Here is a 15,258-nt window from a genome sequence, read left to right as displayed (position 1 = left end):
ATTGATGACTGTTTTTTCGTATACCTAGATTTTTTGCAACATCCCATTATAATATAAAATACATTAAACGTACTAGCTAGAATATGATTGATATTTACATTATCAAATTCTATATTCATATACATAATTTATAGAGCTATTTATTATATGATGTACAATATCAATAATAGAATTATACATATCTGTTGTACTACTCACTTGCGCCTGCATTCATTACAGGTCCGTATAATGATAAAAAATTCAGCAGGAGATAAAACTAACTGTGATGAATACTTCATCCTCCTATTTCTGGGTCTCTGTAAAGCGCTTGAATTTTCTTCTTGTGTCGGTTGTTTTAATCTCTTAAGTTAATCCTTCCAAGCTGTTTTGCAGATCCTACACAACCCTCGTTGGAAACAAGCCTGAGAGGAAAATGTTTGATAAAGTGTTGCAGGGAGTTAGTACAGATGCTCCCTGTTCTCCTCATGAAGACGCGCGAGCGCCTGTGGAGTCGTGATGACCTGATGATCGCGAGTTGTTCTTTTGGAACGATTCTTTTTAAATGAATTCGATCGAAACCGAAGCGCAGATTCTTACTTGTGGGGCAGAATTCATTCGTACCATCAAAGTGTCCTACCTATAGTTACATAACTGGCATAGATGGTCTTGCCAATATGCATGATAAGAATGAGACATAAAACACATGGCTTACAATTGATGACATTTGTCTCCTAAATTTTCTAAATAAATGTTTTAAAAGTTATTGAAGTTGGGAGGAGGATCTAACGGAAGGCAATGCAAAGTTGTTGTGGTTTTGCTGCCACCAGGTGTACAGGTTGGGTCTTGGACAGTAAATATAGAATTTTATTAATCCAAAATTATTTTAGTGACTTAAAGGCACACTAAAACATATTATAAACACGGATATTTACACAATAAATTGATAAAAATTTGATGAGTTAATCATTTGGTGATTGTGTTGGGTTTTTTATGTTCATTACATTGGTTGGTATATATATTATTCATATTTTATTCTATGTCCCACTGTGTAGAGGACGTCAGGACTAAGTTATGTAAAAATAAACTAGAATACATAAATAAATCCCTAAATCGGCGGTGTACTAAGCAAAAAAAATTTTTTTTTCAGTTTTTAGGTTTCAGGCTATTTTAAGCCAAACTTTGTACAAAGATTATTCTCAACTATTTTATAAAAGATAAAACAGAATTATTTGATATACTATTTTTACTTTATGCCGTTGACGTCTGTGTAAAATGTCCATAAATTAATATCCCCATTTTATTTCAATGTATCTATACACTGCATCTACAATTTGCACATTAATGTGTTCTTGGGGCAGAACCATAAGAAGTGTTATTATGGGTAGTAATAACTTTGCAACATTTTTCATAAGAGTATCTCTATATTTCATAGGAATATTGATCTCAATAATTCTTTTCCCCCGCCCTCAAATGATTTGTTATTGACCTGATTAATAGCAGTTGTCCTGGGAGTCCTCAACAGAAGACATGCATGGAAGAATTCTGCCTTGTTCATAAACAAAATCATATTCTCGATTTGAAAACCATAACATTTTTCTGAGATGTTAATTTACGACAAACAATTTGAAAATTATTCCAATCTTCATTTTTTAAAGAACAAAAAAAGAACACGGAGGGAGTGGTTATGATCCCAAACCTCTGAACAGGAACATCCAGACTTAAAACTGTGGCAATGCAGAGAAATATCACTAAAAATATAATGTCCCTAAAGAGGTTAAAAGTCCTATGCCTGGGGTCCTCCAGGATGATAATAACCACAAAGTTCACAGTTGCACATGCTGCAGTTTAGTCTTTCAAAAAAGCACGCATTATAACTGAGAACGGCATTTTCTTGCTTAAATCAGGGAGCAGAGACACATGATGCCCAACAGGATGCGGAGAGATAGTGAATAAGCCCAGTAGAGGATTTGAATGTGGAATACTGAAAAGAAATTCAGGCCCTTGAGAAAAGAGCAGACAAGTTTAAGTTTAAGACATTAAACACGTTTTAATTCACATATATTTCCGTCATTTCCAAAAAAGTGACCCAACTTACTCCATCTCTGTCATTTTTTAGGTTTGAACCATACTACTGTGTCCTCACTTCACATGAGTACTTGTCCTCCGTACTGTGGGGTGATATTCATATACTTGTACACTCTGACGGTCCAGTATTCCCCATACATTAAGTCCAGAGGTCTCTGCTTTCAACAGTGGACGTTTTGCCATTTAGGATAAAAGTTTATTTTCAATGTCACCAGGGTAAAACCCAGTGGCATAGCAGTAAAGGACGTTTACTTTTCCTTGTTGTTCAGGAAACTCAGTATACACATTGACTGAAGGGCGTACTGCATGAAAAAAAAAAGAAGTCAAATAAGAAAAGTAGAATAGTAGTTTAAGTAATTTGCTTCAATTAGAAAATTCATAAATATATATATATATATATATATTCAATTAAAGAAAGTATGTAATGTTGGTTTAGAATGAGATCATAACTTCTTAACAGATTACCCGAAAGTGATTTCGATGAATTTGTTTCTTGTTTGAGTTTCTCCAGGTAATCAGTTTGTCGATAAAATCCTGCTAACACCTCATACATGCAGAAAGAGCGATCACTGCCTTCTAAAACTGAGAACCCGGGCGCTTGCACTGGGACGTGAACACAAATGTGTTTTTGGCCTGGTCGAAGCACGCAAATGTGGCTTCATTCACCAAAACAACCACTGCCTGGTCTATGGATCCATTCTCCATCATCCGCGCCGTGTGTAGGCCAGGACATTCACTGTCTGGTAGTCTAAAAAAAACATAATTTTTTATTTATTTGTGTGGGGAATGAGTATGAGTGAGAACAAACATTGAAAATTAAACATCCAACATTTAAAATCATATTCTTAAAATAATCCTGCAAACAATACCAACAAGTAATTTCTGGTCCATTTAATTTCACTAAACATGTGTTTACATAAAAACATTAAAATCATTGCCTATTTAACCCCTCATGTTTAGCTTCAGGTCTCAGAGAACCTATGACCATTTTAAGCTGAAAAAAAGTATGAAAAATATATATAACAGTACATTGAAGTATCAGGTTTATATTCAAAATATTATGTATTTTCAAATTAATAAATGCAGTGAATTTACACATGCTAAGAATATCTTCTTCCTGTTGTCTAAATGATGCATTACTTCCCTGTTGAAAAGGAAGGATGAGAAAACAAAAACAAAGTTTTAAATAACCTGTCCACATGGTGATCTGAGGAGAAAGCAGAAGTATTATCACGAATGTCTGGATGATTTCCATGTGTGCCGTTCACACAGTTGTCTTCAGAAAGTAACTAAAACCAATGTCTTCCTGTTAAAACAGATCGATCATAAAATAACTGTTCTTCGTCACATGATGGCTTGACTTGTTTTTTTCTTCTTTTGTACTTTCACTTTTGTTATGCTGTGGTTCCCTTTTGCAACTTTGAATTATTTAGTTTTTCTAAGAATTTAAGTCATATTGATAAGTGATTGCAAATACAAAACTGGGAGTTGCAAAATAACTGGATTGCACCGTTATAGCAGCGATATAAAATACCTACTTTCAGTTTCGAAATTCGACTTAAAGTGTTGTGAATGTTGACAAAACAAAATGCAAGTTTTTCTCCTCATCATGGCTTTTTTAAACACCATCCTTGGGGCAGGTAGGGAATTTTGTCAAATATATATTTTTATATAAAATACTGTCATACAGTTATGTAATACTGTCTAATATATATGAATTGTTTTAAGAAGTTTTAAGTTTGTTTGCAAGCCTGAGTGCGCAATCTTGAAATATTCCAACACTGCAGTACAGCAAACATAATATCTGAATCTTACCAATATCTATCTATCTATCTATCTATTATATCTATATATATATATATATATATATATATATATATATATATATATATATATATATATATATATATATATATATATATAACTCAACCCCTCAGTCCAGACTAAGAAAGATTGATTCAAATGGGTTTTATGCATATTTTAGCTTTAACCTTCATGTGAGCTACTGAAAGTCACTAATAATGATATTACACTGTTTTATTTTAGAAGAACATGCATACCAGCAATTCATTGGATGTGCATTTAACAATGAAGGGCAAGTAAGCCGTTTCTGGCGCTATGGGTATGATGGCAGAGACATCATGCACGGATTTGATCAAGGAAGCTATGGCTGCTACCACAGTGAACCGTGGTCAACTTTTAGCAGAAGAGAGAAAGAGCAAAGAATACATAAAGAGAAAAGAGGCACTCCACTAGTAAAGGTGTGTTCTGCTGTGAAAAAACGGTCTTCCTAAAGTCCAACAACTCCTCTCCAGGGCAGGTAAACCAGCAGTATGTGTCTATCACTGTAACTTAGATGCTTTTGATGCACACACACACATATATATATATATAACGCACATATTATATTTATTTGGTTTCACATTAAAAAAATATGATAAACAACTGTTTATTCAAATGTAGCAAAACCTGCAGTATATGTGTCTTCTGGAGGAGAAAAGGGTCAGGAATATCTTAAATGTGCTGTGCATGGCTTCTATCCAAACATCATTCGAAAGCACGCTTGGACCCAAAATAGAAAGTTTTTCAGTCTATTTCGTGTATCAACTACTGGAGTAATTTCCCTCACAAAGACGCACTTTCCAGATGATCTCCTACCTTAGCCTTAGTAACGGAGTGTGCAGGGTGTTACCTGTGAGATCGAACACTTAAGCATTGATGGGATACTGAGGATAGCCTATGGTAAGTCACTCACAAGCGCATAAATAATACATGTGAGCATAATGATAGATTATGTGAAAACTGGACTTGCTTTGTCTCTTTTTTTTTTCAGAGGAGAAATCTTTGCTTCTATCACAAATCACAGATGTACTTAAGGTGGTGGCTGCCTTTCTTCTTGGATTTGCTTTACCAGTGTGTTTAACTGTACTATTTATGTGTATAGGCCTAAGGCAACAAACAACAAAACCCACCCGAGGACGGATAAAAGACACAAGTGATGAATCAGAAGCATCTTTATCATTGAATTTAATGAATATTTCTCAGGAAACATAAGATATTTAAGGCGTGTGTGACTCCAAACCATATGTGACCCTGGAGCACAAAAAGCAGTCTGAAGTCTTCTGGGGTATATTTTTAGCAATAGCCAAAATACATTGTATGGGTACAAAATTATAAATTTTTTCTTTTGTGCCAAAAATCATTAGGATATAGACAAAAGATCATGTTCCATGAAGATATTTTGTAAATTACCTACCAGAAAATATATATCAAAACTTAATTTTTGATTAGTAATATGCATTGCTAAGAATTCATTTGGACAACTTTAAAGGAGATTTTCTCAGTATTTTGATTTTTTTGCACGCTCGGATTCCAGATTTTAAAATAGTTGTATCTCGACCAAATATTGTCCTATCCTAACAAACAATACATCAATGGAAAGCTTATTTATTCAGCTCTCAGATGATCTATAAATCGAAATATTGACACTTAAGACTGGTTTTGTAGTCCAGGGTCACAAATATTATTATTAATAATAATACTGCTGTTGTTATTATTGCCACAGACAAATAAGTTTATTTTCATATTTGTGTAGAACTGAATCTTATTTATCTACAGGCAATCACACCTCCATTAAAATTCTATGATTTTGCATACTTTTTTTGGATACTAAGCTTGTCCATCACAGCTTAAAGAGTTTGTAAATGTATTGTAACTTTTTTATTTTATTTTGCATAGTCTAACAAATATTTTTTCAGTATTGTTATTATGATCAATTTTGCTTGCAATCATCCCTTTATACAAAATAAACAGGTTATTTATAACAAATGCTGTATATAGTATATTGCTATTGGGAATGTGAGCTATATTTCTTTAAGCTTTTGCATTATTTGATTTTTGCTCTATTTAAGAACTGCACTGACCTATTCATTATTTAGTCTTTATTAAAAGTAGCCTATGTGTTTACATGTTTTCTTGTTTATTACATTCCAAGGGACAAGTAAGAAAGGAATTATTTGATTAAATCAGAAAATAAATAGTGCGTCATCCTAACGTGTACGGAGAGCATCAAAACGATGACGTTCTCACTAGCCAATAGATTAACAGAAAATTGTTTTCGCGCTTAGGCGCCAGCGCTTCCAACCACTTAGCAGAGCGAGTCAGGTGTAGCTTTAGAGCGCAGCGATTGGCTGCGCTCGCGAACTAGGCGGGACCACTGGCTCCTGCACGATCCTCGCAGCCATTTTTAATGAAAGTGTTTTGCGGGCGCCATGTCTGTGGAAGATCCCGACAAAGCCTTCGGAACATAAACACAATATTCTGCGTCTGCAGTCTCGCACCAGGCATCCTGTGAAAACCGCCGGGGACATAAAACAAAGCTGAGGGTATCAAAGCTGTGTTGAGATGAGCGTTAAACATGAGGAGCGGATATAATGTCTGTTGCTGTCTCATGTATTTGGTTAAGACGCATAAACCGTGAGTTTTTCCTCCAGACTGTCAGTAACGTTATATCAAAACCTTCAGCCAACGAGGGGATTGATGCCCTACCTCTGCTTGCGGAGAGGGCCAGTTCCACTTCTAACATCATGGCTTTCTGTGAGCCTCTCTTCCTCCAGTCCCCCAAGCCCTGGTGAATTCTGGATAAAACATGACAGACTGTGAGCTGACAGGGAAGAAAGGCCGAGTAAACATGTTCTTATCTGCAAATGCTTCCACTCAGTAGCGTCTACTGAGCGGATGCGGAATATTTTGACACCTATCTTGTTTTTTTTTTTTTTTTTTTTTGGACAGGCTCTCTTCCCCCAGTTCACATTTTTCCTGCATGCACTTTCATTTTAATATCTGCCGCAGGGCGACACTGGTCATCTTTGTCAATTTCCCATCGCTTTCCCCATTCGTTCGCGCTCTTATTTAGCTGATTTAGGGACATTATCGGGCTTTGCAGGAAAAAACTAGTCGGTTATTATAAAGTGATGTTGAGAAGTCGTTTGAATATTTAAACAGTCATACGATGGCCCTGCCTACCTCACGTTCCATCGGAACGCCCCGCCCCACCTGGGAAAGGAAACACGTCTGGTAGGATTCTTATGACAGGACTGTTGAGGCATTGTATGCCATGTGTGGAGTCTATTTTTAATTATTATCAGTTCCAGTGATTGGAGGCTTCGGGAGGTTGAGGCTGAGGCCCGGTCTTAAGCTCTCATCTGCCACTATTGAGATTCACGCAACATCGCGTTCCTGGTCGTTGGGTGCACGATGGCGCATCAGAAGTTTTTTTATAACATCACACTGAGTGTGGTCTCCAGATTATTATACGACTCAGAAATAATGCTGTCCTATGTTATCGTTGTCGGAACTCAGAACTAGAGAGCTCCTAGATAAATATTTTATGTCAGTGGAGTAGCAGAGAACACAAGTGTTTGGCCCCCCGCTTTTGTAAATATCTAGGGCATGCTGGCGGGTTTTTACGTCCTGATTCTGAATAATTTCTCTGACCGCATCAAGCAGTGAGATCCGGAGTTCTTTTTGGCACGGTGGCCAACGGAGGGATTAGTGTAATAGGAACGGGGCGTGCTGGGGTCGGACAAGCAGCCATTGGCGAAACGAAACTAAAAATTTTGCACTTGCAACACGTGCTGTTTCAGATTACGTTTTACCGACATTTTGTATGCACCTGGTGTGCCACATACCCAGGCGTTGTAGAATTGGTCATTAATTTTAAAATCGAAAAATCGTGTGGTTAAAATATTATTATAGTGAGTTTGCTTCTTTTGTTTTGCCTCAAGTCAAACACAGTAAGACGCAAATTAGGTACAAACCAATAATCTCACATACATAGTCACTGCATCATCCCATTTGCAAACGCTGATTATTAACTATGTAGAAACAATCATTTAGTGTTTTTAAACCCACTAGAAGACCATAGGGGCATCTTTTGCATGCTCCATGCTACGCCACTGTATGTAAAGGCCATTTATTTTGCTGTGTAACAAACCCAAAGAGATCTTGGTTTGCTTCTATAGTGTCATGACCTACTTTGGCAAAAACTGAGAGACCTTCAGTGTTATTGTGTCCTTGCTCTCATTTCAGACTTTAAACGATCGGTAAACTGTTGGGAATTTGACACCTGGCAAAACAAACGTTACATCCGTATTGATTTTAATCCAACAAGAGTTTGCTGCTCCATTCATTTTGCATTGGGCATTTAGAGGAAGGTTTATGCTGCATGATTACGTGACCGGAATTTCATCTTAAACATACAAAAAAACGACAACTTCGTGTTTTAAAAATGGTATTATGCACAGAAATGTGAATTGCAGTGTTCATATCCAGCCTATGGTCTTCAGAACAGAATAGACTTTTTTGTGTGTGTTTATTCTTTTCTTTTTATGTTTTTCTAGAGCAGTTTTAAGTTATAGCTATGATTTTATATTTACTGAAGGCCTATGCACTGACACGATACTATGGTGTAGTAGGTCTTTTTCAATGCATTGCTTCATGCTCTTTGTGCTTGCTAGAGGATTGTGGGTGGTTGCATCCTGGCTCAAGTCTTTAAAAAGTTCATAACAACCCCTAATTCTGAGTATGAGCAATAATAGTAATGATGCTTGAATACTCAGAATATTTAGCTATTTCACTGATTTGATAACACTTTCCTGGCTCATCGTTTTTGTTAATGAAATCCTCAAACATGGTTGTTTTGATCTTACAGGGAGGATGGAGAATTGGAGGATGGAGAAATCGATGATGAAGGCATAAGCATAGAAGAAGTGAAGGAAACTAAGGACGAGTCTGAAGAGGTCGAGAAAGACAAAGAGAAGGGAAAAGACAGAGAAAAAGATGACAAGTCACACCGGCATTCGCGAAAGCGACACAGGAAAGAAAAACGACGGGCGAAGAGAAGGAGACGAGACCGACAAAAGGTACATTCGGTCGTTGTATCTTTTTGTGCAACTGTTATTAGTTTTAACTTTTTCCTCTTACCTCTTTTTTTCAACATTTTCCAATTCAGCATCACTCTCAATCCAGCGCTCCAGCTCGGACAGCTATGACTCAGAGCACGAGCGTCAAGACAGACCGAAGAGCAAGAAGAGCAAAGGAACGTACCGCGACCATGACGGAGAATTGGTGCAGGTTGGTTCAGGTCCTAGATTTAAAATTTCATCATCAGCGGCATACCATTAAATTTCTTTTCTACCCACGTTCTCCAGCGGGAAAATGAATGTGCAAAACCTCCCAGATCAATGCAGCACAAGACCAGCGATTTGGATAAATACAGTGCTACAGTGAAGAAAAGTACGACTATGAAGAAGATGATGATTTCTCAGAGGAGCTGTCTAAATATAAACTGCTAAAGAGTCGTCGGTCTGGAAGCAGGGCAAAAGCCCACCAAGAGACCAATCATAAAGGGGACAAAAAAACAAAACAGCAGTGTTGTTTTTTTATTTTATTTAAAGGGTCTACCCCCAAAATGAATTTTTTGTATTAATCCTTTCCCCCATTGGTTCCAAACCGAAAAAGCTTGTTGTTTTTGAACACAATTTAATTTTTTGGATGAAAACCGGGAGCGGACTGCCCCATAGATCCCAAAATAAAAACATTCAAGGTATAAACTAGAAAGTTTTTCGGAAACTCCATCTGCCTTGGGTGCAATTGGGTTATATGAAGGAGGGGGCTTTTGAAAGGAAAAAAAAAAAATAAGGCTTTTTAAAACATTCCCTTTGCCCACGGTCCCCTCTGTGTCTCTCCATATCACGATGTTATCTTTCTGTATCATCGTGCCACAAGGATGGCTTTTTTCTTTCAAATTAAAAGCTAAAAAATGTGAAAAACCCATCCTTGTGACGGGGCAACAACCCGGACATGGGACGTCCAAAAACCCCCCTTTTTTCATCAAAAATATTTAAAATTTGTTTTCGAAAACAAGTTTTTGGGGTTTTAAACGAAGGGGGTGTGAAATAAAAATATTTTTTTTAATTTAAAAATCTCATGGGAATCCATTTGAAGGGCCAACAGACTAAACCCCTGATCTCGAGTTAAATGTGGCCCCTTTTTTTATCTTTCTCTTTTTCTTCAATGTTATATAGTTGGTGGGCAGCGAGGTAGGGTCGTGGTGTGTTGGCGGGGCGGGAAGCAGAACAAAAATAAAAACAGAAGGGCAAAAACTGGGGCGGGGGGGTGGGAGGAGGAGAACAGGGTGGAGGAGGGGGGGGGGAATTTTCATTTTGATAAATTTTTCACCCGGGGATTTCAGAATCATGTTTGTCTTGTCCTCATACAGGATTCTGAGGACCCAGTTTAAAGCGTCCCAAATTTTGAGCCAGAATTTTTTAATCAACAGGTTAACACAATGGGGCATTTTTTTAAAAATTTCCCTTTAGGGTAGATGACAAAGGGAAACTTATTCCCCTTTCAGACCGTGTGGGGATTTTTTTATTTTCAAAATTCATTTGTAAATGAACGGGTTCAATGCTTCGGGGGGCCCGTGCAAGTTTAACATGATAATGTTTTTAGAGAAGAAGAAAAAACTTGCAAGTTTTATGTCCCGGGATACGTACCGGAGACATCTGTATAACATGCCCAAAATCCTTTCAAAAAATTTCTTGGATCGTTTTGTTGCAGTAGAGATAATTTAACATTTATTTGTCAAAAAGAAAGGGTTTTTTTGTTTGTTTCTCATTTTGGCCTTGACCCGGTACGTGAGTATCCTTGCAATTCTTTCACCGGGGGCAAAGTGTTATCAAGGAGACAACTGCAAGTTCTCCCATGAACCTTTAACCGATGTTACCAAGGAACTTTTGGAGAAGGTATGGACTAAACTGGGAAATAATATTCAGTTCCATACCAATGCATCGTTTTTTTTTTGTTGTTTTTATCCAATGCTTGAGTGTAACATTCAGTTTCCCTTATCAAACACATTGCACTGGTAATTCAGAGTGAAAAGACACGCGGGCTACGGACGCGATGGTAAGTAACTTGGGATAAGGGACCGGGCTCTCGGGGGCTCATGGGGTAATAAAGGTACTCTCGCAGGTAACTAGCCAGTGCCAGGAGGCAGTCATAAGAGGGTTGTTAGCACTACGTAGAAAATCTAGAGATGGAACTCGCACATCGATCGAACGGTTGAGTGGCAGCAACATCAGTCTACTCAACGCTTATGGAAGTGAGGTGAAGGCTCACATCTAGCAGTGAATAAATCATTGCATTGAAAACCTAATTTTCTGTTGCATCAATCTTTAGATCCCCTAAATACAGAGGAGTGAAACAATCAATGAGGATGATCTTGAGTTAGAAGATCTGAGAAAACAAGGAATCGCATACCTATCTACCAAACACTGCCAGGATTGTATTAGGACCCACTCCTGGGCCTGGAACTTTCCAACGGATGGAGGCAAGAAGATCCTCTTCTTTTTGAGATTAAAGTTCAAGCCTACTGTGACTGTGGGCACATGAAGATTTTCGTGTAAGGGAACTGTTGGTGTTATTGCCCTTAGCCTCTTAAACCCCGGCTGTTTTACATCTAGAAGAAGTTGGTCCAGTCTGGTCTGTTTACATATCAATGTACCTGCTTTACGTTGCCATGTTAGCTTTTTCTTTATACTTCTGTTTCACAAGTTGGCAATTCGCATAAATTATCTTCATTCTACGTCAACTGACAGTAGAATAGTATTTATACTTCAAAAGGTCATATATTTATCCACCTTTTTGCTCTAAACTACTTATAAAGCATTCGTGATCTCACCAGTTTTTATCTTCAGAATGTCATTGTATGTGATTCCCTGTTCTATTATTATAGAAAAGTTTAGAAAGAATGTTTTTTTTTCTCCAATATAGCCAAGTTAGTGTTATTAAATAAATAATAGTTGTTTTTTTGTTGTACATGTTTCTCTTTTTTTGTTTTTTCATTCAGGCTCCAATTTCTATACAACAGTAACATTTCCCCCTGCTGGACTAGTTTCAGGCGGTCCACAGTTGGGTGCAGTAGCCCTGTAGGAACTGCGAGGCTGGTGAATATGATGTCTTCCTCTCACGCCATGCTTCCGCATGTGCCCCTCTATGCCAGAGCTCATAGGGACCCTCCTCCATTTAGCCATTCACCAGGTCCGGAATGCACCAAAGCCCACCAGTGCCAACCTCCACCCCAGGGCTTCGGCCATGTGCTTTTCTCTATGCCCACCTTCTCCAGGTCACCCGCCGCCTTTGTCATGGAACATGCGCACATGAACCCGTTCCTTTCACACTGAATCAACAGGGCTGCTCCCCTTTTTCAACCTGTGCCTGACAGTTCCAATGAACATGGCCTTTCCAAAACATGGGCGGTTCAGATGCCCTCAAGAGTTGTTCTTCAAGATTTGTTTAGTGCTAGCCAGTCTTTGGCCCAAGGGGGGTAGGTCTTCGTATGGCTTATTATTTTTGTTTGTTGGTTGTTTTTTTTTATGAAACGGTTTGAGTCTATTGATGGCTTTTTCTCTGTTGTTCTTACAGATGAGGGACCCATGCAGGACTTCCCAGACACAGGTAACTTCTGAGTCCCCCTAGGTGGGATGCAGGACAGGTGCGTTTCTTCTGCGGCTGTAGCAGAAGGATGTGGGTTTGTACACAATCGAAAAGGCTGAGAACAAGCAGAATAACGACGCCGACTCTCACCAGAATGATGGAGCAAGGGTCTGCACCTCCCAAGTCGGAGAGAGAAGGGTTAGCTGTGGGGATGTTGTGAAATAAACATTTTGAAACAAGGTTGATTGTTAACCCTGAGACAATGAGTTTGCTGTTACAGGACCGCGTAGCTCCTATAATGAATGGGTTTTTGGTCTGAGGTTAACACAAGCTCAAGATATATTTTATATATTTATTCTGCAACATAAAATACATCAGTAATAATAAACAGAGCACGTTGTGCTACCACCTAGAACTTAGGTTGTGTTAATTTTGTGAAGCATTTGCTCTTGAGTAACAAAATCATTGTAAGAGTCTATTAAACTTTGTTATTGGTCACAGAGCTTATTATTTTTTGCAATAATCGCATTAAAGCCAATGGGAAAAATCTTTGCTTGGCTTTTTGCCAGGGGGAACCAGGGTTAGAGATGATAACTGTTTTTGAATATTAGTGTCATCATCGATGTAAATTATTGGATAGTAATTTCAGTCTAGCAAACGTAGGTTTAAAATTATTTCTTGGTTCTGGTTTGATTTTGCGTTGAAATGCGGCACAGGTCGGAATCATCAGTTTCGGTGTGTGACTAGTATTGAAGCTCCCTAGGGGTGGGGATTACTCCAAGTGATGAGGGAAGAGGGTGGGGGTAGCGGGAACAGCCAGGCCTTAATACTCGAAAAGACAGCAGTAATGAAATGCTAAAAACCGCAGCCTAGTGCGGGTAACCACTGACCCCAGACTCCTAGAATGGAACGAGCTGTTTGGCCAATGATCCTCGAAGATAAAACTGACCCTCGTCAGCGTTCCACTCCTAGACTCCCAGGAAAGATGCTGGAGATGGTCGCTCCGGGGCACTCCACGTGCTTGCGCAGAGACCCCAACGTCTGCAGATGAAACCTTTGGACTTCCGCCAACTGTACCCTGACCCTCAGTTCGCCAGCACCAAAACGCCCACTGGTGTCCCACAAACCCTGCCCGCTGGAGATGGAAGACAACGAGTGTGTGTGAGATGAGGACGCTGTAGGGAACGGAGCAATGCCTTGATCCCGTTGGATCCCGCTCCCTGAAGCCTAGCGCTGGCGTGGAACCACCCATTGCTGCTCAAATCAAGCAGTTCAGTCGTTTCACATCCTGGGGATGGATATTGCTCCTCCAGCGTTCCGGCGGTTTGTTTTGCGCAAACTCGTATTGGGCTCCAGAGGACCTGCAATTCCTTTGCTGATAGCCAAACAGGAGCCTTCTCATAAATCTTCGCTCTCCTACCCCTTTAATACGAACAGATGCTGCAACTAAACCGTAGGTGGCCTCTCCTTCCCCACCGGATCACACCTCCGCCAGCCAACCCCAACACCGCCTTATGATCCTACGCCTGGCAGCCGCCCGCTTCAAAGAGTGCGTTGTGCGACTCGTGCAGTCCTCCCGGTAGGACTGGTATGTATAGAGTCATCACCACCACTTTGTACGTCCCGGACAGCCCACTGGACCAACGTTACTCATAAGACTCTTGATCTCCCAGAATCAGTCCGGTCCGGGCAGCCTGGACTCCAAGTTGCGGGTATGCGGGAGAGTCCCTTCTTGGAGGAGGAGCCTTCTGAGACCCGCGGCATAACAACGTGGGATCGTCAAACCAATACGGTTTGCCGCGTTCCGCTATAGCCCGATCAGAAAAGTTGCCTTACCTTATGCTCTCCGCTGCCTGGCATCTTCCGTCAAGGGGTGCGGGACTCGAGAGTCCTACCTCTACGCTGTTAGGCGTGATTAGGTTTATATGATCCACGCAATCAACAGCCTACTCTCCCTCTCTCCCCCCGAACGTGATAGTGAGGAGCACTCTAAAAAACTCAAGTTATATCTAAAGCCGTCTGTGAAGCTCCCAAGCTCTCCACCACATGGCGCAACCATCACAGGGCACAGTAGTGGAAAAAGGACACAAAAATCCACTTGATGACTCTGAAGCAACACAATTGTGTACTGTCCCGATGCAAATCCTCCCTTGTGGCCTCCACGCGTAAATGCCAGTGTCCTCCCTCTGCTATCGCTAGCAGTCCGTGCTCCTGCCAGCTCCCGCTGTGCACACTTGCCTATCAGGCACTCAGCAGGACTGATACGGCCTGCGTTACACGAACCCCGCGGCAGATCAAACCTGTGGTCCTGCTGCTGGGACTTCCCCAAGAGGGATGAGGAGGACAAAGACATTAAGAAAGACAGGCCCTTGAGGGGATGTCTTTAACAAACATTTGACTTCCCAAGCCTCTCCATTCTGTCAGTAGACACACCTATATATGGAATATAGCTCATGCATTTTACTGTATTCTGTACATCTGTTCTTTGTATTCACTCTGCATGTATACTGAAGCGTTTCTATTTATTTAATATTTGTTTTGTACATACATTCTCCACAGCTGCATCATGATCTAACCAGATATATTTTTCTTTTGGCCTTCTTGTGCATTCATAGATTGAAACAATTTTTCAATTGTAACAGACAGAGTCTGCTAAACAGGTTAAGTAATATGAAATATCAGTGATTGCAATGCTTC

The 15,258-nt window shown here is 39.7% G+C and overlaps 1 protein-coding gene and 2 pseudogenes across 1 annotated transcript; 2 read left to right on the top strand and 1 right to left on the bottom strand.

Annotated features, from left to right (window-relative positions):
• Positions 1 to 2,107: 2,107 nt before the first annotated feature.
• Positions 2,108 to 3,389, bottom strand: LOC122143630 (annotated as a pseudogene).
• A 174-nt stretch (positions 3,390 to 3,563) lies between these two features.
• LOC122143629 lies at positions 3,564 to 5,152 on the top strand (annotated as a pseudogene).
• Positions 5,153 to 6,712: 1,560 nt separating this feature from the next.
• LOC109078300 (mediator of RNA polymerase II transcription subunit 1.1-like) lies at positions 6,713 to 14,899 on the top strand. The gene is given in 9 exon segments (XM_042754180.1): positions 6,713 to 6,748; positions 8,781 to 8,996; positions 9,094 to 9,198; positions 9,276 to 9,342; positions 9,345 to 9,429; positions 11,975 to 12,266; positions 12,550 to 12,582; positions 13,534 to 13,722; positions 14,675 to 14,899. Coding segments are annotated over 9 exon segments (1,248 nt in total).
• The last annotated feature ends 359 nt before the right edge of the window (positions 14,900 to 15,258 follow it).

Source organism: Cyprinus carpio, unplaced genomic scaffold, assembly GCF_018340385.1.
Source record: "Cyprinus carpio isolate SPL01 unplaced genomic scaffold, ASM1834038v1 S000006470, whole genome shotgun sequence".
NCBI classification, from domain to species: Eukaryota; Metazoa; Chordata; class Actinopteri; order Cypriniformes; family Cyprinidae; genus Cyprinus; species Cyprinus carpio.
Note: the sequence above shows the minus strand (reverse complement) of the source record. Positions and strands in the feature narration are given on the sequence as shown.